The sequence below is a fragment of the Drosophila innubila genome, chromosome X (genome assembly GCF_004354385.1).
Source record: "Drosophila innubila isolate TH190305 chromosome X, UK_Dinn_1.0, whole genome shotgun sequence".
Taxonomy (NCBI): domain Eukaryota; kingdom Metazoa; phylum Arthropoda; class Insecta; order Diptera; family Drosophilidae; genus Drosophila; species Drosophila innubila.
This window is the reverse complement of record NC_047626.1, coordinates 1,538,503-1,565,458: the sequence shown is the minus strand read 5'-3', so window position 1 is coordinate 1,565,458 and position 26,956 is coordinate 1,538,503. Positions and strand designations below refer to the sequence as shown.

The following is a 26,956-nucleotide window of genomic DNA, read 5'->3' as shown; positions in this document are numbered from 1 at the left end:
AAGTCAAAGTCAAAGACTTAGGCGCAGCAGCAGACGAAGCGAAGACAGCAACAGCAACAACAAGAAAAGCACCAACAACAAAAACAATAATGACTGCTTTCTTTTTGCTTGAATTGTGCTGCCACCTGTTTGGCCTAACGGAACTTCTATGCACACGCACCAGTGCTGCCATAAAAGCTTTTTTAAGCCAAAAATCATTTCATATTCATTTATATTTAGCCCCTAAAATTTCATTCTGAGACCTTTCATATCTTTGTAAAAAATCATGGGAAATTGAACAAAAATTTTGACTTGTAAAGTCAAAGGTCAAGGGTCTGACCAACTTCGAGCTCTCATAACATGGTCAAAACTGGACCGATTTTTAAACGGAATGCCATTTTGATCATTATTCAGCCTTTATATTCATTCTGCATTCAAATTTTATTAATTTTGAAAAAAAAAATTATTTTCCTCAAAATCTTGGGTTCCATGCTAAGGGTCCCCCCTTTGAAATTTTAAAAATTGAAAATTTTAAATCTCAAGTTTTTACTTTTAATCGACTCCTTATATCGTAATTAGTATAAAACAACACTTTAAACTTGATTCTGAGACATTTCATTTTCTTGTAAAAAATCATGTCAAATTGAACAACAATTTTGACTTGTAAAGTTGCTAGGTCAAGGGTCTGACATACTTCAAACTTTCATAACTCTGCGAAAACTGGACCGATTTTCAAATGGAATGTCATTTTGATCATTATTCGGCCTGTATATTCATTCTGCATTCAAATTTGACTAATTTTGTAAAAAAAATTATTTGACTCAAGATCTTGGGTTCCATGCTAAGGGTCCCCCCTTTGAAATTTTAAAAATTGAAAATTTTAAATCTCAAGTTTTTACTTTTAATCGACTCCTTATATCGTAATTAGTATAAAACAACACTTTAAACTTGGTTCTGACACCTTTCATATTTTTGTAAAATATCATGTTAAATCTGACAAAAATTTTGACTTGTAAAGTTGTTAGGTCAAAGGTCTGACCAACTTCAAACTTCCATAACTTTGTCAAAGCTGAACCGATTTTATATGTTATTTTGAGCATAGTTTGGCTTCTAAAATTAATCTGCATGCAAATTTAAGTATTTTTCTTCGATACCCTGATTTGAATATCTTAAAAAATGTATATAAAATGCAGTTATGTAAATACGTCGAAGCTATAAATAAATTTGTATTAGAACTAGTGATTTAAATTTAAAACTGTGTATAAATGATTAACATAATTAATTTGAAGGCCTTTTATTATCGGTTGTGGCTGTTGTGGTTTTTTCTCGAGTTATGATGCAAAATAAAAAAAACAAAAGCTTAAATACAAAATTTAATTAATTTAATTTTCAAAATACAAAGAAATATGTCAAATACAGAAAATTATCAAGTGTTTTTTTTTTTCAAAGTGTTGAAAATTGAATTGTTTCTTTTTTTTTTGCCTTTTTTCCGCTAAAAACAGCTTTTTAGCTGATCAAAAGCTGTCAGCACTGATAACTACGCAGGTATGTATGTATGTGTGTGTGTGTCTGTAACTCTAGCGCCCTCTGGCTAACGGAAAACAACAACAGCAACAAGAACAACAATGCGGCATCGCTAGATTCGACATTCGACAAGTTCGAACTTCGAAAGACGAGCATAATTAACTTGGCATCGAACTCGTCGGTTGCAGATACAGATGACAGACAGATAAAGATAGAAATAGAGATAGAGATGCAGATACATTTTTTTAATTTAATTTAATTTATTTATGTAGTGTCCGCTACGAAGTTGATTAAAATTAAAATAAAATTATAAAAAATAACTTTAATTTAGAAAAAAATTTAAAATTAAAACTAATCATAAAAAAAAACAATTTTTATTTTAAAGTATAAAAGTGTAAGGAAATTAAAATAAGTATTAAATGATGCCACAATTATTGCATGGATTGGGAAAGCCCAGAAAAACACAAACAGATCAATAAGTATTTACTGAAACAGATAAAGATACATTTGCAGACGCAAACACAGATACAGATACTTGAACAATAAGTCAGCACTTCTTTTTTTTTCTCATCTTTTTTCTTGCACTTAAGATCGTGGTGTAAATGTAAATTGTGGGATTTCTTTGTCTAGGCTCAAATTGTTGGGTTCCTTGTGATTCATCATCTCCGCACCTTTTGAAAACCTTGATCCCTCATCAACTGGTTAAAGAACAAAGAACTCAAATTATTCAAGACGTGACCAGACGTTGCACTTGCAACTATTACTCATGAATGGGTTTAATACATGTAGAAGTAACTCTGTATGGGAATTCATAGTGGCCAATAAAATGATAAGATAACTCAATGGCCAATGTAATTACCTTTACACTAATCAACAAATTACAATTTTTCAATTGTCTGATTATTTTTAACTTAAACTAAATTCAAATATTTAGAACAAGAAAAAATCAGGGAGCGCAAAAAGTAATTGTTTGCATTATTAAAAAATTGTTTAACTATTTTTCAATAAAATTAAATTTAAATTTTTATTAAAAAATCATAATACATTAATTTGATTTTTAAAATTTTATTGCAGCTAAAAATTTCTTTATATATTCAAAATTCAATCTTATCCGTTTGGAAAAAAATAAATAAATAAAATTTCTGTATACCGCAGCATTTTTTAGAAACGCCTTTGTAATAAGTCTGTAAGCTGTTCCAATGGCAACTTCATAATGAAATTCAGAAGTTAGCTATTCTATTAATATTATTTTTTCACACTTAAGCTCTTATCTTAAGCTCAATATACCGATCCGGTTTTCAATTACATATTTATTAATTTTTGGAGTGGATCAATTAAAAATGTCTCATATATCCATTAAATACAGCGAAAAAATATAAAATAGAGCTTTACTAAAATGCTTGAAATATTTCTTACTAATTAATTCAAAAGTTGCATATTTTTTAAAAAAAAAATTGCAAGTGAAATGAATCAAATAATTACTTATTGGAAGTGGAACTGATTGTATATTTATGTACATCTGGCAACGCGCTGCATTGATTAAAATGCTCGAAAATCCATTTGAGCTTACTATTTAGTATTTATAAGGGAAGTTAGACTGAATGCAAAACGACCAAAAAATTAAAAACAAAAAACAATTTTACGATATTTTTTGTTATGGAAACTACTATACCAAATATTTAAATCATTGTTTTAGGATTGATCAAAAATTAAATATCAATCGCTGCCTGTTATTTCGAAAAATGTTGTATATTTATTGGAAATATTTCAGGTATTTTATGTTTCATTGTTTATATTTTGTGATCCGCAAAATTTGAAACCTTATTTGGAATATATAAAATAAATTTAGAACAGAACATTGTTAGGATTGTTCCTATGACAACCTTATTATGTAGCTGACCGATTTTATTCAAATTTGGTCAGGATGTATAAGAACTAACCCAGAATCACATTATGTCAAATTGGTTAAGATATCTCAAAAAATTAAGAAGTTTTTCATACCAAAACTTGATTTTCGAAATTTTGTTCCTATGGCAGCTATATGATATAGTGGTCCGATTCAAGAAAAAGTATAAACTTGATCTGCGTTTGCTATACAGGAACCTACATATCGAATTTAGAGTATCTAGCTCTTAAAGTATCTGAGATCTCGGAGTTTATACAGACCTATAGACAGGGATAAATCGACTCAATTGTTGGCACAGATCAAGAATATATATATGGCTTGTTACTCATGTCTCCACCACCACAGAGTTAGACGATTTGCATTTTATTGGATTTGTCACAAATGTTTATTTTAATTTCGTTATGTAGTTTTAAATTTGCGTTTTTAAATTTCCTTATGTCTTTTGTCCTCTTCTATTTGTGCTCTCTTTCTCAATGAAGAATCGAATTGTTTGGTTTCATAATATATTTTTATATTTATATATTTGATGTGCAGCTGCAAGTTTGAAACAATTTACAATTTACATATATGCATTTAGTAATAATGTTAAATCGAACACTCTCGATATCAAATACGAGAGATTTCTACGACATGGGAATGGGAATTAGTAACTGAATTGCCATCAAAAAAAAAATCCATTAAGCATTCAGAAGAGTTTTGAACATTTCAACAGCTGCAATTGCACTAATTTTTTATATGAAAATTTTCAACTTGCGTTTGCCGTCATACTTGGGTCTGACTGTGGCAGCCACAACAACAACAATATATATATGTATGGTAAATTGGAATAATACTCGAAACAAGAATACATACAGTAGTATCATATTATAATATACACACATTTATATAAACAAAATTGCATAACAAGGGGGAAAAACACAAAAAAAAAAAATTGTAGTACATTAATTAACGATTGAAAAGTAAGAAATTGATGTTTAAAAATTATTGAAATGTGTTTTTTTGTTTTTTTTTTTTGTTGTAAGGGGAATTGAGGGATCTTAGAATATAGGTATATAGTTGTCGATTTTGGCGCGATGTTTTTGGGCCACACATTCGGCAATCCAGACAATATTACGACATTCCTGCTCCTTGAGCTTCAGATACGCATAGAAGACGCCGAAATGGAACTGTTGCAAGAAGGCAAACACATTCAGTTTCACCTCATGCTCAAAGAACTTGTCCTCCAGTGTCTTATCGCCAGGATTATTGCCGGATCCGTCAAAGAGTGCCGCATATTCGGCATAATACTCGGCCACGGTTTTCACCTGCTCGTAATCATCGGCCCGAGCCAAGGCGGCCAATCCATCGGGATACATCTTGCCACAGTTGGGATACAGCTTGGCGCGATCGTCCTTGGACAGCTCGGTGCCAAAGGAGTTGATCGTGATGATGATGGCACGACGATCAGCCTCAAACTGAAAAGAAGATATAGGAGAGAACAAAGTTAGATACAAATATATAACATACTTGATAAATGCTGATTATTAAATAAAATGTATTTCTTGATCTCTTATTTTTTAATCTGCATAAAAACTTGATCTAAGGCTTGTATTTTATGATCCGAAGTCTTGATATCTTCATTTTTAATCTGCATAAAGAAATAATATTGAAATAATTTGATCTCAATTTTTAATCAGCCTCAAACTAAAAGAGGATACTGGGGAAAACACAGATAAAATTACGAATATCATATGGACATTTCCACAGAAAAGTCCACCAATAATTTAAAATTGATTAAAAGCTTACATTTTATCAAATTTTCATTCGGAAACAATTTTAAGTTTCTTATTTAAGCAATTAAAACACATATATTAGCTAACTAAGAATGAGCTTACCGATTATATATTTGAATAAATTGAGTTTATCTATATTTTTGCCCGTTTTCTTAATAATACGTATGTATTATATCAATTATTTAACAAAATCTCTTTTCCAGCAACAAAAAACTTATCAATATGCAAAGAAAACATTTCAATTTGGATTTACAAGTTTTTTAATTACTAAAAAATATATACATTTATATATTTATGCTTTAAAATGCCAGAAAAATTTATGTAACGTTACGTGTCATGCTTAACGCTAATATAAATAAAATGAGAAGAGATTTTTAAATTTAAAAACCTTGAAAACTAACTTACATTATTTTAAATGATATTTAAAAAAAAACTTTATGCAAAAGGTCCTTTCCATTTTGAAGAGTTTTGCGTTTTTTAAAACCAACTCAAAATCATATTTCTATTTTTGTAACGTGACGTTACATCGCATATTTTTGCTTATAACTTTTAAGCGAAAAGGTCGAATGTTTTCATATTTTTTACTAAATGTATTCAAGCTTAATTGCTACTCAGATATAAGAAAAACTTTTTAAAACTTTGACTTTTTCAGGTTTTTGTCACATTTTGGTGAGCGAATGTAACGTAACGATCCAAATTAAGAGTTAAAATTCGCATTTTAAAGATATTTTCATACACTAGATCATAGATAGTTGAATTTTACAAATATTTGTAGTAATTAGATTTAATTATAACCCCATTAAGTATAAAGATTCAACTTACGGCCAAGATTTCGCACATGACATCGGCAGTGGAGCCGCCCATGTTCTTGCAGAAGTTGTAGAATGCCTCGAGGTAGGCTTTGTAGAGGGTATTACGGATGATCTCGATGTTCATCTCGTCGAGATCCTGCTCCGAAATGCAGTCGACGAAGAACGGGGCCAACGGAGTGTCCACCAAGACGGCATTGTAGAGCTCAGCGGGTGTGGATGCCACATGGATGGCCTCCATCTGCTCGAAGCTGCCCAATGGATGACACTTGGGAATCAGCTCGGAGATGGGACGCTGATGCAGTGTGCCCGTGATCAACAGTATGATGTTATCAATCATATAGCCATATGTGATAAAGTCCAGGAAATTGGACAGTGGCTCCACGGCGTGATTGCGCATATGCTGGAACTCAATCACGAGCTTCTCACGCAGCTTATCATCGATCACGGAGACCGACAGAGGCGACGGCTCGTTGGCCAGAAAACTGCCATAGTCCGTGCCCTGCAGATGCAGCTTCAGATCTACAAAGAACGGAGAAATCCATTAATTATCATTAAATACAATTTAATTTTTGGGTCTTGTATAATGTATCGAAATAAAGTGTCTCAGCTATGTTGTGTCAAAATTACAGCCTTCTAGCTCTTACCGTTTTGACACCAAAAGGAACCGTCGGTCAGAAATAGAGTTTTGCATATAAGAAGATATATTTTAATTGTGTATATTTTCTAATTTGATTTTAATTTTCTATATGTATTAAAAGTGTTATGCATAAATTCACAAGTTATCAAATTTACAAGATATTATAATTGTAGTATAAATTATAATACAACTATAAATAATAGAAATCACAAAGAAAACTAAATAAAATAACAATTTTTAATATAAATATAAATATGATAGCAATTTTTGAGTTTTCTGGTCATTTGAAATATTAAAATAGGCAAAAACGGGTATAATAGATTTGTGTAAATTAATGTAACAGGCAGCAACAGTCTAGTCTAATGAAAACCTATGTAGATCTCAGGGACTATAAGAGCTAGCGACTTCAAAATTTAAATATAGGTTCTTGGATACCGCACGCAGATAAAGTTTGTTTTTATTATTGGATCGGACCACTATATCATATAGCTGCCATAGAAACGATCGGTCAAAAATCAAGTTTTTTTCTTTGTTTTCTAAGATGTCTTAACAAATCTGACAGAATATGCATATAAATCAGTCCTATACATCCTGACCAAATTTGGTTCAAACCGGGTGACCATATCCTATAGCTGCCATAGAAAAGATCGGTCGAATATCAAGTTTTAGTATGAAAAACTTTTTTGTTTTTCGAGGTATTCCAACCAATCTGACAGCATATGCTTCTGGTTTGGTCTTATACATCCTGACTTAATTTGATTTAAATCGGTCAACTATATTATATAGCTGCCATAGGAAAAATCAATTGAAAATTGAATACAGCGATTTTCAAGGGCATCATATGCTGGCGTGCCTAACAGAAAATAAATGACAGGGTATGCCATAGTCGTGTACACTCGTTTAATCGCACACAGTCTGCTCGCGAATTGTCCTTATAAGCGAGTTTGCACTGTTATTGAATGCGTTACAGTTGAATACTCTTTTTTTTTCATAGTGTATAAATGAAAACAAATCACAAGACAAGCTTATACACACACACACACGCACATGTTCAGTCACTGACACACACATACACAGTTAGACTGACAGCCGCTGCTGTTGTTGTTGTTGCTGCTGCTGCGCTGCCCTCGCTGATAGCAGCGCTGCTCGCGCTTTTTGCTGCCTGTCATGTGACTCAAAAAAAAAAAACGGGCGTATGAAAAAGATGCAAATATTGGATATATAATATGGATATTGTTGGATATGGAACTTACCCTCGAGTGTCTCACACTGCACCAGATTCAAATAGTCGGCCTGCTTCAAAATGCCGCATTTGAAGCCACGGCAAAGTCCCTCCAAATAACCGTTGTCAACGTTGAACATAAATCCAGAGCTCTCCATTATTGTGAATGACTGACTGACACACACACACACTTGCACAGTTGCACAGTTGACACACAAACAAACAGCGATTAAAGCGTTTGCAAAATTGTTTAATTTAAATTAACTGTGCTGCTTTTTAATGCTCAACACAGTTTTTAGCACTCGTTCGGCTCGCTGTTTGCGTTAAATGTGTGTGAACTCAAACGCAACGTTTTCCCAAGAAAATTCAACCTATTTTCTTCTTCTCTATCGATCGAACAAGTCATATGATTGCAGTTCACGGTTGTCAAACGTTGCCATCTGGTCCAAGGGCTGCCACCCTGTTAACTTTTCCGATCTGGCAATATGTACCATTTTGGGTCAAAAGTCAAAATTAGTAGCTTAACAATCGTCTCCTTTTTTGACAATTATTTAGGTTTGAAGCTATAACTTTTTTGACTTTTGAAGAATTTTTGTTGGAATTTTCTGCATTTTTTAATATTTTCTTCAGACATTAATTTGTAACTTATATCGCCTTAGTGTGACGAGCTTCAAGCCTTTTTTTAAATATTTTTTCTTTATTTAATTTACTTTTGATTTTTTAATTTGCATCAATTTATTAATAATTTATTCCAAAGGTTTTGAAATTCGCAATACCTACATTTAAATATATCGCTAGATTTAGCGATATGGCGCCGAAAACGAGGACTAAAGCTGCCAACTTGTTGGGCAGTTGGCAAGTCGGCAGTAGTTGGCAAAGCGGCGCATGGTTTGCAAAGTGAGATGCAATTGGCAACGCGCTGCCCCGCTCTAAATGCGCTGCGCTGTGTAGCCCTGGTTGTTGCTTGTTTTAAGTGTAAATATTTGTGTAATTAAATAACATAATTAAAGCACTTCACGTTTAAGTATCTCTCTTCTTTGCATTCCAGCAGTAGCATGAGTTTGGTAAGTACAACATACATTATTAGTGCAACCCAAGAACTGCTTATAAAGTAGTATAAATAATGTGCGTAAAATTTCAATTCGCAATACAAATGAAATAAAAATAGAAAACGACCCTGTACTTCCATTGTCCTGCGTGTAAGAGCAGGATAGCATATCAAAATTTGTATTGTTCGCGCGCGTTTCAATTTTACCGTTACGATTGTTAACCCATAAACAAATTGAAAGTTTTTTTTCAACGTTTAAAACAATTATATATTATTATACATATGTATTCCGTAAATAATTAAAATAATATTGATTAAAATTTTTGCTAAAATTTTTTCCATATTAGAATTTAAAAGCTTATTTTTTTCCTTTCCATACAGTAAACAAAATTGAATCTTAATTAATATAGCTAAAATATTTCAAGAAACACTAAATGTAAAAATATAATTTCATAAGTTTTGAAATTCAATAAAATTTAAGTACTTTATTTTTTGTAGTTTAAGAGATGCGTGATTTCAAAATTTTAGTAATATAAATCCAAGTATTTTAGTTATTTATTACGGAAGCTCGGAAATCGTTTTAGTCAACTCGATAGATCGTCAAAAAAGTCTATCGATTTTTATATAAATATACAGTTTTTTTAGATATAAATATACAGTTAGTCAAGAAAGGGACCGACTCTCGAATTTTAACAATTTCTCTTGCAGATAACATATATTTTATGGATTTTTAACCAATTTTATACTTATCTTTCTTGTCTATGGCTCTAATTTGTTCTAAAATGAAATAAATGGTTTGAATATTTGGTCAGAACACTTAACAGTTAGTGTTAATATATTATACAGCGGTACTTCATACGAATTCTGAATATTTTTTCAAGAAATTTTATTTATGCAGAAAAAATTGGAAGATAAATATTAGGAATAATGGTATTGATAATGGTTTTAATCTTTTTAGGCATTCGTATAGAGTATCTTAAAACGTTACAATACTCGTGAGATGATACAAAGATGAAGTTCCTTAGGTCTTATTATAAAGATCCCGATGGATTCTCGCCTTAGTTTAGTTTGTTCCGCTGTCGTTTGAGAGTAGCGACCTCCTCGTAGGGTTTATAGTAACAGGCGAACCACATAAAGATGAGCATATCGACAAACATCAGACCGGCAAATAGGAAGAATTCGCTGGCCTGTGACCGAAAGAACTTCAACTCGGCCACGACGACGACAATGATGTTGCCAAAGGCAACCGTTAATAGCCAGAAGGCCTGCAACAAGGATTTCATGCTGGCCGGTGCCTGGGAATAGGAGAATTCCAGACCCGTGACGGAGAACATGACCTCACCGAGGGTCATCACCACATATTGCGGTATAAGCCACAGCATGCTCATTGAATTGGGTTCCGTTACCTCAAACATGCGAGAGACAAATCCTTGATTGTCCTGACCAATGACCAAGGCATAAACGCCGCCAGGACGCAGACATTGTTGATGTATTAGGGAATCACCCTGCAGTACCGCGTACTCAATGGTGCTCAGCTCATGCAGATCATGATGACGAGCCAACACATCCAATGCGGTATTCCCAGACTTGACATCTCTCCACAGAATGCGCGTTGTGGGCGCAAGATTGGCCAATGTGCGTATTAAGGCCTTGGATTTGTTCGACTTTTGCAGCTCATCCTCGTACCAGAGTTTCGACAGAGTCTTCTGCACCGGACGCAGGAAGAGCGTATAAGCAGTCGCCTCATTAAGCAGCTGAGTGCCGCCCTCTATCGGTGGACAGCCTGTAACGAGAGTTAATTATATTTAGAAAATTGTGTCAGCTGTGTAGTGTCAAAATTTCAGTCTCATACGTCTTGTGGTTTGGGCTGTGCAATGATCAGTGAGTAAGTTAGGACAAATATTATGCTATTTGGAAACCAAAATTAAATATAAAGTCACTAGCAGGCATCACTAATAATAATTATTTTAATTATTTAAACTAATTTAAACTCGCTACTTCAATAAAATGCTGATATAATAATTAAATTTAAATTTTTATTTAAAAATCAGAGAAAATCATATCAAAAACATTTCCTGTGCTCATCAAAAATGCTCAACATTTTTATTGTAATTTATTTTGAAATATTAAAATTTTCAATTTTTTTTTTTAAATTAAATTTTAACTTTGTTTTGCTTAATTTAAATTATATTATTCTTAAGTAGTATTAGTATTAAAATTTTAAGTATGAAAATTTTTAAAAAAAATTAAAATGCACATTCCTAATTTATGCTTCCATCTTTAGACATATTTTTTGGTTCCTTAACTTGTATTACTCTTAAGTAGTATAAGTATAAGATTTAGCTTCTCTCACCATTTGTCAAGTTTTCTATAGTATAATCGAGCTCAAAGATGCCCAGATTGGTTTCCACATTGCCGCTGGAGTAAAAGTCAATTCCTCGCAGTATGAATCTCTTACCAGCTCCAATGTTTGTGCTCACCCGATAATTACATCCCGGAATGCCACTAAAGATGCGCACTTGAGTGTTGCCGGCTCCGGGTATTTCGGGATAAGTGCTCTGCAAAGAGGTCGCCAAGCCTCAGTAAGGAATATGGTATATATATCATAAATACCCATTAATGAGGTATCCATTTAGTGACGAAAGCGTCAAAGGTTTAACAACTTCAAACTTCTATAACTTTGACAAAACTGTACCGATTTTCAAACAGAATGCCAATTTGATCATGATTTGACCTCTTAATTCGTTCTGCATTCAAATTTAATTCATTTTGTAAAAAATATTATTTCCCTCTAAATCTTGGGCTCGATGCTAAGGGTCCCCCCTTTGGAATTTTGAAAATTCAAAATTTTAAATCTCAAGTTTTCACTTTTAATCAACTCCTTATATCGTAATTAGTATAAAACAACACTTTAAACTTCATTCTGAAACATTTCGGTTTCTTGTAAAAAATCATGTCAAATTGAACAAAAATTTTGACATGTAAAGTTGCTAGGTCACGGGTCTGACATACTTCAAACTTTCATAACTCTGCGAAAACTGAACCGATTTTCAAATGGAATGTCATTTTGATCATGATTCGGTCTGTATATTCATTCTGCATTCAAATTTAATTAATTTTGTAAAAAATATTATTTCCCTCTAAATCTTGGGCTCGATGCTAAGGGTCCCCCCTTTGGAATTTTTAAAATTGAAAATTTTAAATCTCAAGTTTTCACTTTTAATCAACTCCTTATATCGTAATTAGTATAAAACAACACTTTAAAACTGATTCTGAGAACTTTCATTTTTTTGTAAAAAATCATGTCAAAGCAAACAAAAATTTTGACTTGTAAAGTGGCTAGGAAAGGTCTGACCAACTTCAAACATGCATAACTTTTATCAAAACTGAACCGATTTTTATATGGAATGTCATTATAATCATGATTCGACCTCTGAATTCTTTCGGCATTTAAATTTAATAAATTTGAAAAAAAATTATTTCTCTCTAGATCTTGGACTCGAGGCTAAGGGTCCCCCCTTGGGAATTTTGAAATTTCAAAATTTTAAATGTCAATGAAACTTGATTTCCCAATACTGATAAACAGACGCAAACGTCTATAACTCGATAAATATTCGACCTATCGGAAATATTGTTCTAACATATCAAATCTAAATGATATACCTTTCTAACAATCTCTCTATCTCAAACTATGTGTATATAATATGGTTAGTTCGATGTAGTCCAACAAAATTCGCTACTTTCGTCACTAGCGTGGACTGTTTGCCACAGTGATCCTCAATACTCTGAATCTCTGTCGAGATTCTGTCGAGTTTTGACTCTGACACTTGGACAAACGTGGACACTTAAAGAACTGACGTCAAGAGGCACATTTAACATAGTAAGTGTAGATAATAAGATGATAAGATTAAGAAAAAAGAAAGTTTGACAAAGAGAGAGACACACAAAAAATAATTAAAAAAAAAAAAACACATTTGTACGTATGATAATAAGTTTGTTTTATTTGTATTAGATTAGTTTAGTTAAAACGTATTGTATTGTCATATTCAACAACGCCCCGAGATGCGATTAACGATAACGATAGCGATAACGATAAGGGGCACAGCTCTACTTACACAATCTAAGAGGATGGAAGGTTTTTTTTTTTTTTTTTTTTGGGTGTAAAGTAAAACAACATTGGAGGGAAATAGAGAGGTATTTAATGTTACTCATTAAGCTCCAGTCCCTTGTTTGTAACGCCCGTTTCAAGTGGCTTTATCGATGGTCGATTTTCATCGTCTTGTGCATCGTCAGGCGTTAAAGGCTCAACTTCCTCGCTCTTGTTGGGATCGTGGGGCTTATAGTTATAGGCCATGTACATGAAGACCAACATGTCGGCGAACATAAGGCCCGCAAATAGGAAGAATTCACTGGCCTGCGATTCAAACAGTGCTGCCTCCGCAATAATCACCACAATGACATTACCAAAGGCGACCGTTAAGAGCCAACAAGCCTGCAGTACCGACTTCATGCTGGGCGGTGCCTGGGAATAGGAGAATTCCAGACCGGTCACCGAGAACATCACCTCACCGAGGGTCATGACCACATATTGCGGTACTAGCCATAGGATATTCATTGAATTGGGTTCGGTAACCTCCAGCAGAGTTCCTTTATAGATGCCATCCGATGTTTCAGCCAACATCAGAGTATAAACTCCGCCCGTACGTATGCGATAGTTGCCAACGGACTTTTGATCAACAAATACCTCGTAATTACTCGCAGACATGCGTATTAATTTCGTCTCATTGGCATTGACCTCGTATCTCTCACTTTTGCCCTTCCATTCGATTAATCGCTGCTGCTGGGCATTTGCCACAGTACGCACTAGCGGATAACTATCGGATGGTTTATTCACAAAGTCCTTCTCCCAGCCAATCGGATGTGTGAGGTTCTGTGCATTCAAAAACATGGACCAGGCCGTATAATCCGACATTTCTTGTTTACCGCTTGCATATTGATGACAATTTGCACTCAACGGGGTAATAGTATACTCGAAATTAAATGGTGGCTTATCCAACCAGATGGTTTTATCCGTATGCACGCTGTTGGGTTGCACTGTGAATTCGGGCTCCGGAATTGGCAGATTTGTGCTGAATTTGTAGGCGCAATTTGGCTCCGTGTTGAAGATGCGCAGTTGGGCGTTGTGACTGTAGGGCAATACGGGATAGGTTTTCTAGGCGTGCAAACGTGCGTGAAACGATACAGACAGAGAAAAAGTGTGGTGTAAAGCAACAGCAGAAAGTGATACAAGTTGGTGCACTAATTCATAAAAAACTCACATCGAAACAACCTCTAGTTTCCCTGTACGAATTTCGAAAAATCACACTAAGAATACCAAAATTTTAAAAAATAAAAATGTGCATATATATTATACATATTATAATTAATGTTATTCCAAATTCAAATTTGGAGATGCTTAAACAAAAAACAATTCGAAATTTTAATATAATTTTTTGAACTTTTGAAAAATTTTAAATTAAAATTGGGAATATAAAATTGTAAAGCCAAAAATTAGCAAGTCTAAATATATAAATATTTTTTAAGAAAATATTTTAAATTTAAATACGACTTTTTTAAGTTCTAAGTTCTAGAAAAACGTTGAAAAAATTCCAATTAAATTTTAGAAAGGCAAAAATAAAGGAAAAGTTTTAATAGAAAATATTTTATTCAAAATATTTAAAATTTGCATACGATTTTTTGTCTTTCTTTTCAAAATGTTATTCTTTAAGTTTGTAATTCTTGTTTTAATTTTCGAAATTCGTAAGAGCTACTAGTTGGTGCACAATTTGAAGACGCTCACATTGATATAGACACGTTAACTCACCTCCAGATTGAGTTCCACAATGCCAGAAATGATGAATGCAATGCCAGCGAGAATTCCACCCAATGTTAGTTTCTGCAGAGGACGACGGATGCCAACGAGTCGCAGCAGCGGATAGAATGCAACATCGTATAGGGGAATGAAGACGAGAATCAGGAGCGGATTCAGCACTTGCAGTTGATCCGGTTTCAGATCCCAGGAGCCCATATCGCCGTCCATGCGAGTGGCCTGAAAATTTCAGATAGTATATGTATATATATATTTAAGTGATATATTAACTGCCGATAAAACCAATATATCAATATTGTTGTACGAAAAAAAATATATTTTTTCAAATCGAAATATTACTGATATTGAAAAAAAACTAATTTAAAGTCAATATTATTTTTATCACAATAATTTGTTATGTTAAAATGTAAAACAACTCGATACATATTTTTTTCGACATTTTTGAAATCTATGTATAATATTTTCATTAGGGTGCATCGACTTTTTTCACAAAAAATTATTAGTCATATTTGTAATCTACGGTCAATAATCAGTTGTTTTCACCAAAAAACCTTAATTCTTAAATAAATTCAAAGTCCCTGCTTTTTGAGTTAAAAAGTTTTGTGTTTTTAGTCTTAGCATGGATGAAAATTATGATATAAGGACAATTGTTCCGTTGATTCTGTAAAATTGTGATAGTCCTGGGTTTTGATACAAATCTTGTCAGGATCGAACTAAAAACACTTATGAAATGCAAATAATAACATGCTTAAAATGTCAAGAAATTACATTCTTCAACTCAAAAAGCGTGGACTAAGAATTGAATTTAGAACTATGGTTTCTTGATGAAAACATCTTAGAATTTACCGTAGATTAAGAGTTTTAAGAAACCCATTTTTAAATTTTTTTGTCTATACAAAGCGATGCACCCTACTATACAAAGTTCTTTAGCAAAAATCGATTAATTGATTTATAAATCGATTTTTTGCGTCACCAAAAAATATGAAGAAATTGAAAACCCATTTTTAAATTTTTTTTTGTCTATACAAAGTGATGCACCCTACTATACATAGTTCTTTTGCAAAAATCGATTAATTGATTTAAAAATCGATTTTTTGCATCACCAAAAAATATGAAGTATGTTTTTTGTGATATTGAAATGTTATTGATAATGATAATTGTGTATAAATATGAACACCCCTACCTGGAAGGTCCAGCGGGAGCCCTGTTGATCGAACAGTGCCCAGAAGACAGGAAGCGGCAGATAGAGGAAGAGGACACGCATCAGCACCTTGACATCACCGATCATCTTGCGATCGTATTTCTTGTCCGCATAATCGAGCCAATGTTCACGGGGATTTGTCTTCTTCTCCTTGCACTTGGTGGTGATCGCTGTCCAAATAGTGCTGCTCACCAGCACCACCATATTGCCAGCTGGTGGTTTGATCTTGTACAAGGGACGACCGAGCACAAAGATCACCACGGAGACGATCATGAGGACGGCAGGAACACCAAAGGCCAGGGGATAACAATTGATATCGTCAAAACAGTGAACATCCTCTCTCAAGATCGGTGTGACCGTTGTCGAGATCAGTGAGCCCGCATTGATCGAGAAGTAGAACAGGGAGAAGAATGAAGTGATCTGTTTCAGCTGCTCCGGCACCTTGAACTGATCACCACCAAATGCCGCGACACACGGCTTTATTCCACCCGAGCCCAAGGCAACCAATGCCAGTCCCAGCATCGTAAACGTTTCCACCGGCAAATTAAGTGGTCCAATTGCACCCAATGTCAACAGCACAGAGCCACAAATATAGACGAGCGATAGATATAATATGGTCTTGAATTTGCCCAGCCAGGAGTCCGAAATGATGGCACCAAACACACACAGGAAGTACACAAACATGGTAAAAATATGGAATGTAACCGTCGCCGTATCATCCGAATAGCCCAATTGTCGACTGAGGTAAAGCACCAGGACAGCTGCAAGGATACAATTAAGGAGTTTACTAAGAGAACTCTGGTAAAAGAGAAAAAATCACACTTGTAACACTTCAGTTTCAACTTAAACCGATTGAAATACTACTCAGCATACGAAGATTTGAAAATAAACATCAGAAAACCAAAATAAGGAATTCTGTTTTTATAAAAAAAAAAATATGGGAACAATAAAAACTAAGATAGACCAAAATTATGAAAATTGTTATTGGAAAATAAAAATAAAGAATGTTGTTTTTCCTAATTTTTAATTTCTAATAACATTTTTGTTAATAATGTCTTTCAAATTTTTTTTCTTAATTTTTGTAGTCTGAATCCTTTTTTTAGTTGAAATTCCCCATTTATGATGCCTTTTTTTCTTCCTTATTTTGGTTTTCACATTATTGTATTCTTAGTTTTAACTGATTATTTTTTGTAATTCCTTACGCATTTTATCTACTGAAGTTCTTGTTAAAGTGATAAAAAGCAGGGATCATTATAAGTTTTATTTTAAAAATCACGCTTTAATGATTATATAATAATTTTCACGATTTTTATGATGATTAGCACTGAAGCCATAAATTATAGTTAAGTTTTATTTTGAGCGAAAAAAATTAAAATAATTTAATATCATTATTTTTGAGTTTTATTTTTTTTTTTTTTTTATCAAAAATAACCATTCTTTTTGAGTATCAAAAATAATGATAATTAAATTACTTTTGCATTGAAAAAAATTCATTATTTAAGGTCCCTGATAAAAAGCATTTAGTTTCGTGTAAAATATGCGTTTTCAAATAAGAGAAAACAAATTAATTGTTAAATTGTGGTTTATTATAAATTTTCTCTTATTTTAGAAACCGTGTTTTTTTTATCGCTGTTTATAAATTTTTAATTAAAAGTTGATTAACAATTTTTATACGAAGAATTTAATTTCAATACAATTAAAAAATAAAAAAAAATATAATCTAACGCTAAACTAAATATTAAATTCTTAATTTGACTAAGCTTTTTTATTTCAGTGTTTTTTTTTAGTTAAATCAAAAGTGTTTAAAACAGGATTGTTCCAGAAATGTAAAACAACCGATAAACAACCAAAATGTCATGCATTTTTAGCTGGTTTTCGCTTGATTTAAATTTCTGGAACACCCCAAAAAATAAATTTTATATGTACGTTTTGTTTTTCTCAGTGTACTTACTGCGCATGCCGTAGTAATTGAAACGTTCGCAGAATTCATTGCTGATGATGAAGAACACAGACTTGGGATAAGGATATTTCTGGAAAAATTGCAGAAAAAATGATTGCATTAGTTTAAGATGAGGATAGATAGTCTTAAGAGTTTATTTTCTTACCTTTTGCTGTCCCTCCGCCTCAACGGAGTTGTCAAAGTTACTGCTTTCAATTAGATCCGTGTCATTTGTCTTTGGTTCTGGACTATCCTCCAGTTCGGCTAATTTTCGGGCATTGCCATTGGAATTCTCCTGCACGGGATTCTCCTCATGCTTGGCAGAATCTACAGCTGCTGTTGTTGCGGCGTCTTCAGTTTTTCCAGGCACATCTGTCGCTGGTTTGATATCTACAATGGATACAGCAAAATGTAGGATACTTTTACACCAAGAAGGATCAAAAATGATAAGGATCAACCTAAAAGCGGAACAATCTCCGCCGGGTTTGCCATAATAATTGACTTGAATACGGCGGCAAAGGTTTCTCGTATTTAACATTTATGATTTCATCAGAAAGCGAAACGCAGATCGCCATATACTAGAGACAACTGAATCGAAATCTAAATCCAAATGCCTGTACATCCCTAAGATCTTCTAAGATCACAAAGTGTGAATTTTGATGTACTTCATAAATTTCCGTGCATTTGACTTGTCACTTGAATTGTCTACGATCCGCTTTAGGTCAACGAATCTCTATATTTGGACTCGTATCACACTCAGTCTCCGTTTCTGACTCGTATATACGGATAGGCCTTCGGCTTACCATTATAAATGGATAACGCATGTTGTATGCATTCCATAAATTTACACATAAATCAGACTGTTTAATTTATGCATTTACTTCTCACTTCTTACTTTTAGATCTCAAAAGCTTCAAGAGGTTAAGCTATAAAATTTAGTGACAATACTTTTATTGTCTAAAAACCAGGGAATAATAACGGAATTTCAGCCTCTAAATTCAGTCTGTATTCAGTATTTAAATTGCGTTGTTCAACATTCTTTAATCTCAAGTGTCAACCCTTAATCAACTTCTTATATCATAATTAATCTAAAGCAGCACACAGAAACATTTTTTTAATTTTGAAAAAATTGATTTCATTCTGAAACTAGTCGGCCGGTGCTACAGTCGAGCATACTCGACTGTCGGAGACCCCGTACTTACTATGGCAAAAACTAATAATGGAAAAAATTTAAAAATATTTAGTTAACTTAAATGCATATTCTATCATATTGGTTACAATGTCTCATAAAACATAAAAAATTTTCATACTAAGACTTGAATTTCGATCGATTGTTCCTATGGGCGCTATATGATATAGTGTTCCGATTTAAACCAACTTTGGACAGGATATATAAAACCAAGTTGTATGTATATTCTATCAGTTTGGTTACGATATCTCATAAAACAAAAAAGTTTTTTATACTAAGACTTAATTTTTACCCGATCGGTCCTATGACAGGTATATGATGTAGTGGTCCGATTTGAACCAACTTTGGACAGGATATATAAAACAAAGTCATTTGCTTATTGTATCAGTTTGGTTACGATATCTCATACAACAAACAAGTTTTTCATACTAAAACTTGATTTTCGACCGATTGTTCCTATGGGCGCTATATGATATAGTGGTCTTGACCTGCCTGCAAGATAGAGGAATCTACATACCAAATTTGGTGTCACTAGCTTTGAAATTGTTCTTATAATTTGAATATGAAATTTTTGTTTTCGATTTGTGGGCGATAAAGGGGGCGTGGCCGAATTTTGAAACAAACTTGATCTGCTTGCAATATAGAGGAACCTACATACCAAGTTTGGTGTCTCTATCTCTTATAGTCTCTGAGATCTAGGCGCTCGTACATTGCTATATCGACTCAACTTTTGATGCTGATCAAGAATATATATACTTTATAGGGTCTGCCACGCCTCCTTCTGCCTGTTACGCACATATCGTTAAAACAAACCCAATAGACCCTTGTACTTTTTTTAAGTACGGGGTCTAAAAATACCAAGTTTGCTTTTTCTCTGCCCTCGTACAACTACATAAATTAAATGGTGTTCAAATATTACGCAATTATTTGAGACTTCGGGTTAAAATAAGTCATATTTAAATCTTCATATAAATTAAAAATATCATCAAAATTTGATTTCTTTAAAAAAAAAATTAAATTGGTTCAAAATGTAGAGAAAAATAATAAAAATCTGTAGAAATATAACAATAAAAATATTTTTTAGTATGAATTGGTTCGAACCCGAACCTTGGGTTCAGGAGGTATATAAACCAATTCGCAAACCGAACCGAAGTCCTGCTTTATGGTTCGAACCGCCGAACCGAACCTTTAATAACATTTTGTTTGCAGCCTTGGAACTAACTTAACATTATAAATATTTTTTTTATTTTTTTTTTTTGCAAATATTGAAAATTTTTAAATATATCAAGTTGGGATGAAAAATGTGTGTTTGAGAAGGACGTGTTCTTGATAGAGACTTTCAAGAAGGGTCGTTGTTTTTTTCTTTTTTTTTTTTTAATATTTTTAAGGTACTTATTGTCAATGAAATATTCCGACTTATATATTGAATCGAACATAAAAGATTTATGACATTTTAGTTATTCTAGTTTGTAGTTTCTTATCGGTCAGCTTTATAAGCGGCAGTTTCTACATAATATAGAAAAGAGAAAAGTTTTTCACCTTCTCTACAGATTAATCTGCATTTCAGACTTTAATCGAGTGTAGAACTAATCGCGTGTTTTATGTTTGATAAACATTTATTTTTATGAGCCAATATGAGTGCTTATTATATCATAAACGAGAGTGTGTCTAAATAATATGTTGGCCATAATCATACTACACATATATGTGGCTATTATAGCCATTTCTATTTTAGTAAGTACTTGTTTCCCTACAATTTGTTATGAGTATAGTCGCATATTCGTTTATAGTATTCGTATGCATATCAAAAGTGCTTATCAGCCTTGATATCGGCATTGTTTGAAGTCCGGGCAGCCAGCACGTCGCAATCCAATTGGAACTATCAACTAACTTGGCCCAAAAAAGTGACTTGGTAAATGACAATTGAAAATGAAAATGAAACAATGTGAATGCGATTGTAAATTTCGAATGCGAATTCAAATGCGAATGTTTTTACCGTGAACATCAACAACATTGTCGATTGTCGCTGATAACTCGTAAATTGATCAGTTTCATTCATAGAACTTCAATTCCCTCATTTATGTCAATGTCAGGCGAATTTAATGATACTTTTAAGGATTATATTGTCGTATATCTTTTATATATGAAACTCTTAAACTGACTGACTGACTAATGCTTAATTTCGCTCACTATTCAACAGAATTCCCAAAAACCGTAAGAGGTAGAAGGCTGAAATTTTAGCACGACGTAAATGAAACCCTACAATTTAAATCTAACTTTGCTTGAAAACGGTTCACTATATCATTGCAATGATTGGTTAAAAATCAAAACCCACAATATAATTTGAAATTTCCAAACAATTTTAATAGTTTTCAAGACTAATATAATTTTTACTCCATAAATGCTCTTCAAAAAAGTAGATCCTCTTATGTTTATCAGTCAATAAACAAATTCAAATAGTTTCCAAGGTAGCTACAAATCTACCATATCATAACAGTTCAAGTTATATTTTTCTATTTTGTTGTTTATTCACGGAAAATTAATTTTCCAGATTGGTTTCAAGTGTTAACCAAACTAATTGTAACTTAAATGAGCAGCTGCTGTTCACATAACCTGTGACTGATTCAATATAAAAGTCTGGCAGATCAAAGCACATAATATCAATATTGATCGACTTGCAGATGCCCTGTAAGAATTTTTAAAATAAAAAAAAAATAAATGAAAGAAAGGTGTAAGGCGCAAAATGATCTCTACATTTTTACAATAAAAATAAATGTTATATGTCCATTTTTATAATAAAATTTAAAATGAAGAATATCGAAAATATAAAAAAAGTGTAAATAGCGAAATTATCTCTACATATTTCTCAAAAAACATTGAAAACTTATTTGTCAATTTGCTTTTAAATAAAAACTGAAAATCAAAATTTAAAAAAATCTACAAATTCCAAAAGTACCAAAATTGTCAACAATACTAAAAATTATCGATATTGAAATGAATAATAGCTTAAAGTTCGAAACGATCTCCACACATTTATAGTAAAAATTAAAAATGAAAGTTATTTATAAATTTTTAAAATAAAATTGAAAATTGAAAATTAATTTATTCTTTTTTTCACAGTAAAAATTTAAAAACATAAAAAATTCCAAAAATACCAAAAACTGTCTAAAAAAAAAACACAAAAATTTCCAATAACCTATTTTTTTTAAATTATTAATTAAAAATGATCCTTCTTTTTTTTCATAAAAAAAACTGAAAATTTAAATTGTTAAAAAAAAATTACCTAATTATTCATTTAATATAAAATTTTAAAATAATATTTATTTTCAATATTTATGTGTACTCTTCGGGCTATAAAATTGATATAGAAAAATACATGAAAACAATGCATTTTTTACAATAGGCATATAGTAAGCTTCAGCTATACCAATTGTATAGTATATCATTTCATCTTTTTGGGCGGACGTGTGTATACGAGTATATATATAGTATAGTAAAAATTAGTATACATAGACATAAAACATCCATATCGACATGAAATTGCTTTGCGATTACCACTTGAGCGAACACAACTCGAAAGTCGTAAATTTCAGACAACTAAGTACAAAACTATATACAAAAATATGGTACGTATATATATGTATGTTTAGTGGAGTATATATGACTGGCGATTTGGCGTTATGATTGTGGCTGTTATCAGTAATCTATATATACTATATACTCTATCGGTTAACGTTTATCCGTTTCGTTGCTGTTTCTTAACTGTTTGCTGTTAACTGATTTACAAGCGATTAAGCCGCCTATTGTTTTCTAGTTTTTACCATGTTTTATGGATCGATAGCACCATCGAATTTCCACCAAAATAAAATAGGTACTACATTTTGGTACAATTTTTATATGATACGTACTTTCCCACGCAGCATTCTTGGTAACAATCGCAATCGCTATCGAATTCATATGTAGCTGTATTTTGTAGGTAGTTTGTATCTGTATCTGACAGATACATTTGTGCACATGACTCGGCAACAAGCTGTATGATTGACTTGTTACCGTTAATTACTAGGTACAGCTATAGTTATTGCCACAGACGTTTATTTACCGATACTACTACCATACACAATGGCTTATCGCCAAATTCAATATTCCATTTTTCACTCAAAGTTTCAGTTAGTTTTTTTTTTTTTTGGGTAACAACATTTTTGGCTAGTTCTCGACTTGAATTGGTTACAACTTTATTGTTAATTGCAATTGGTAAAAACAACTGGCACAGAATTACGCAGAGTCTGCTCGACTAAGAGTATATGCTCGACTAAGCGAATACTCAGTAATCAAAGCAAAAATAAAATCGTATTTTACAATGGAAATATTGCAAGCATTATTTGTTAATAATATATTCAAAGTAATAACAACATTATAAGTAGTTCCTTTAAAAAGCACTCTTATATACTATGGTTTATGATAAAGTTATTCGATTCTGACCAAACTTTGTGAAGATGTAACAAACCAAACATACAAAATCTGTGAGTTTGTTTCACATAGCTTAAAAACGACAAAGTTTTTCATAACAATCAATTGGAATTGCGCAAAACTCCGTCTAATTTATGAATTTGTCTCAGCTATGTTGTGTGCAAATTTCAGCCTTCTAGCTCTTACGGTTTGGTCTCCGAAAACGAACAGTTAGTAAGTCAGTCAGGACAAAATTGTATACATTGAGACTTAAAATAGTTTAATTTAAAAAAATTTAAAAAAATAATTTTGTTTTCTTATAAAAAGTGACCTAAACTTATGAAAAACGGTATTTTTCAAAATTTTGGAGTAAAAAAAACTAATTTTTTTTAAGTGAAGCGCCGGGGAAATGTTTTAAATTCGAGCAGAAATATTTACGAGTGTTATGCGATAATTAAGCGTGTAGATGGATTATATTCAAAGCAACAGGGTATTTAAACATCAATCAGCTACATTTTGTTCTCCTGCATCCGCCTATGATGATTACTCAGACAGACTGCAGTCAAATTAGTCAGGCGTTTGGAAAAATAAGAAAATTAGCCAACACCCTAATGCTGGGAAATACCGCAGACAATTATATGAATAGTCGTAGTAACCAAAACAAAACTCATAAATGCTGAAATCTAAATCTAAACAGTTACGACTCGAGTTATAGCCGAATTGAGTTATATATCTCTTAATTTAAAAACTGACACTCGAAACTTTCAACTATTGCAACGATTTCCTAGCAGAATTACAACAAAAAATAAGCCGAGTTTGAAAAGAAAAATAAGGAAACCAATGTTCGGAATGTCATTGAGAAATTAAAGTTCGAAAAAGAAGAAAATAGGGAGGGCAGAAAATAAAAATGCAAGACAATCGCAGATATTTTAAAGGGAATATTTTTTAAAGTCGACTTTCTATTATTTCTAATATTATTTATTAATTTGGCTTAGATTTAGAAATGCTCTTATAAGGAAACCAGCCAAAAAAAAGAACAATATAAATTTAAGTTAGAAAAAAATAGGAAATTTGGAAGGTAAAAAGTAAAAATATGAAAAATCTCACGAATTTAAATATAAATATATAAAAGAAGAAATTTGGGAAGGAAAGCAGTAAATAAGTATATAAATAATTGCTACAAAATTTAATAGAAATATTTTTGATTTCGATTTTTGCTCTTTTTCATATAATTTTAAACATTTTGGTTAAGTTTCATAAATACTCTTAAAAAGGAATTAGCATAAATACAACATTTTATCGTATCATTTATTTGTAGTAATAGAATTCTAATTTTCTTGTACTCTAAATGTATTTTCTTATGTTTATTTCCCTTGTTCTCCTTTTCGTCATTCTTTTGTTGGTTTTAGTGTATTGTATTCTTAGTTTTTTTATTCTTACAAAAATACTCGCAATTCGATTGAATGTATTCGATAAATGATTATAAATATATTCGATTATGGCACATCTACTACAACAAGTTGTGTCCAAGTTTGGAATTGGTTTTCGAAAGTCAACTCGAGAGAAGAGAATTCACAAGAGCCACATACAACTACAGTAAACGCATGCTATGGTGCACCAAATCATCATCTCTTGACACTTGAGTTTGCTATCGCTTTGATAAGATTATATATGTGTATATATACCAAAGAAGTAGATTAACTGTACAGTTACTCGCTTTCGTAATTTCTTGGAATTGGGAAAATGGGCAATATATCAAATCGATGATTTAAATTGCTAATCACCCATTATATTATAAGGTACAAGATAAGTTTCGTAGAGCCGATATCTTATCGGTGTGTAGATTTGTATTACGAAAATAACGAGAATTGTTAAATTATCTATCGATAATTACAATTTAAGCGCTGTCACTTGATTGGCGACATAAGCTTACTGTTTTTATTCTACACTCAGAAAAAATTTCCCTATAATCAAAAAAAAAAAAAAAATGTTCTAATAAAGGTAAAAAATTTTCTTAAAATTTCAAAACAGTTTTATTTTTCTAAAACCTCATTTATTTCTAAATTAAATTAAAAATATCCTTGAAAAACGCCATTTTCAGGGAAAATGATCAAAAATTCACCTTTTTTAGGCAAATTCTCTAAAAAAGTGATCTTATATTGAGAAAAATGTTCTTAAAATTACAAAATATTATCCTAGAAATTATATTTTAAGTTTTATTTTTCGAAAATCTCATATTTTCAAAATTAAATTGGAAATCTCTTGAAAAACGGCTTTTTTTTAAGAATTATTTTAAAAATTAATTTTTTTAAGTAATGCAATTTTAGGTGTATATAATTATTCAGTCTTATATTAGTTAGTACCATTATCGTTGTCCGGCATATTGTTGTTGTTGTTGTTGTTTTCGGGTTGTATTCACTTTACATCCGTTATGAGACACTTTGAATTGAAGATAAAGAGAAATCAGAATACGATTTTATAATAACGTTTGTTCGAAACTCCGAAAATGAAAATCACAACAGAAAAAATAAAAAAACAATTTTAATAAAAGTTGTAATCAAAAGTTGAATTTATAATGCGTTGAACTGAATAAGTTCAGTTTATTCATTTTTTTTTTCTTTCTTTGTAGTTTTTTTTATTGTAATAAGCACGTAAAGCGTTCGCCGAGCGCAATAAATAAAACAAAAACAACAAACAGGTGAGTTAAACTTATTATTTGAAAAAGAAAAACGCATTTAGAAAAACAAAATAAAAACTGTGTAAATCTGGTTACTTTTAGTTAGTAACTCACATTAATAACATTGAAACATGGATTGAACGCAATAGTTTAAACACAAGCAACAAAAAAGACTTGAAATCGATGTCGAATTCGAATTCGATATCGAAGGGAATACGCGTTGGGGTCGGGGACGAGGAATGCGACAAGTCGATGCGATGCGATGCGAAGCGAAGCGAGACGCGTCCAAGTTCGCCAACGGCGATCAACAGACTGAACTTAAATGCGTGTAAGTCGACTAAGAAGCCAACGCCAACGTCAACGCCAGCGTCAACGTCATCGTCGACGTCAGCGCCAGCACTCAGTCAATCACTCAGCAGCGACAGAGCGACGCAACTGCGACTGCGCGCGTGCCGTCTGAACGCGTCGCTGTTGACGTTGACGTTGACGCTGACGTCGCTGCCTGCTGCGCTTGCCTGCGATTATAATGTTTATTAAAATAAATTTTAAATAAATTAAATTTGTATTAAAAAAATATTATAATTATTTTTAAATAAATTTATTTTTATTTAAAACTAGTGGGCTGGTGCTACAGTCGAGCGTACTCGACTGTCGAAGACCCCGTACTTACTATGGCAAAAACTAATAATGGAAAAATTAAAAAATATTTAGTTAGCTTAAATGCATATTCTATCA

The 26,956-nt window shown here is 32.2% G+C and overlaps 3 protein-coding genes across 3 annotated transcripts; all 3 read right to left on the bottom strand.

Annotated features, from left to right (window-relative positions):
- Positions 1–4,116: 4,116 nt before the first annotated feature.
- On the bottom strand, positions 4,117–8,250 carry LOC117785528 (V-type proton ATPase subunit d 1). The gene is made up of 3 exons (XM_034623604.1): positions 7,884–8,250; positions 6,004–6,512; positions 4,117–4,863 (listed from the first exon to the last, which is right to left on the bottom strand). Exons 1-3 carry the CDS (start codon positions 8,008–8,010, stop codon positions 4,447–4,449), a joined length of 1,053 nt encoding a protein of 350 aa, XP_034479495.1. The 5' UTR covers positions 8,011–8,250; the 3' UTR covers positions 4,117–4,446.
- Positions 8,251–9,840: 1,590 nt separating this feature from the next.
- On the bottom strand, positions 9,841–12,779 carry LOC117784418 (solute carrier family 15 member 2-like). Its single transcript, XM_034622157.1, has 3 exons — positions 12,759–12,779; positions 11,254–11,458; positions 9,841–10,683 (listed from the first exon to the last, which is right to left on the bottom strand). The coding sequence occupies exons 1-3, from the start codon at positions 12,777–12,779 to the stop codon at positions 9,959–9,961; spliced, it is 951 nt and encodes a 316-aa protein (XP_034478048.1). The 3' UTR covers positions 9,841–9,958.
- A 102-nt stretch (positions 12,780–12,881) lies between these two features.
- Positions 12,882–26,541, bottom strand: LOC117793523 (peptide transporter family 1). The gene is made up of 7 exons (XM_034633846.1): positions 26,336–26,541; positions 25,908–25,983; positions 18,076–18,299; positions 17,922–18,000; positions 15,953–16,731; positions 14,764–14,988; positions 12,882–14,112 (listed from the first exon to the last, which is right to left on the bottom strand). Exons 2-7 carry the CDS (start codon positions 25,924–25,926, stop codon positions 13,105–13,107), a joined length of 2,334 nt encoding a protein of 777 aa, XP_034489737.1. The 5' UTR covers positions 25,927–25,983; positions 26,336–26,541; the 3' UTR covers positions 12,882–13,104.
- Between the last annotated feature and the right edge of the window lie 415 nt (positions 26,542–26,956).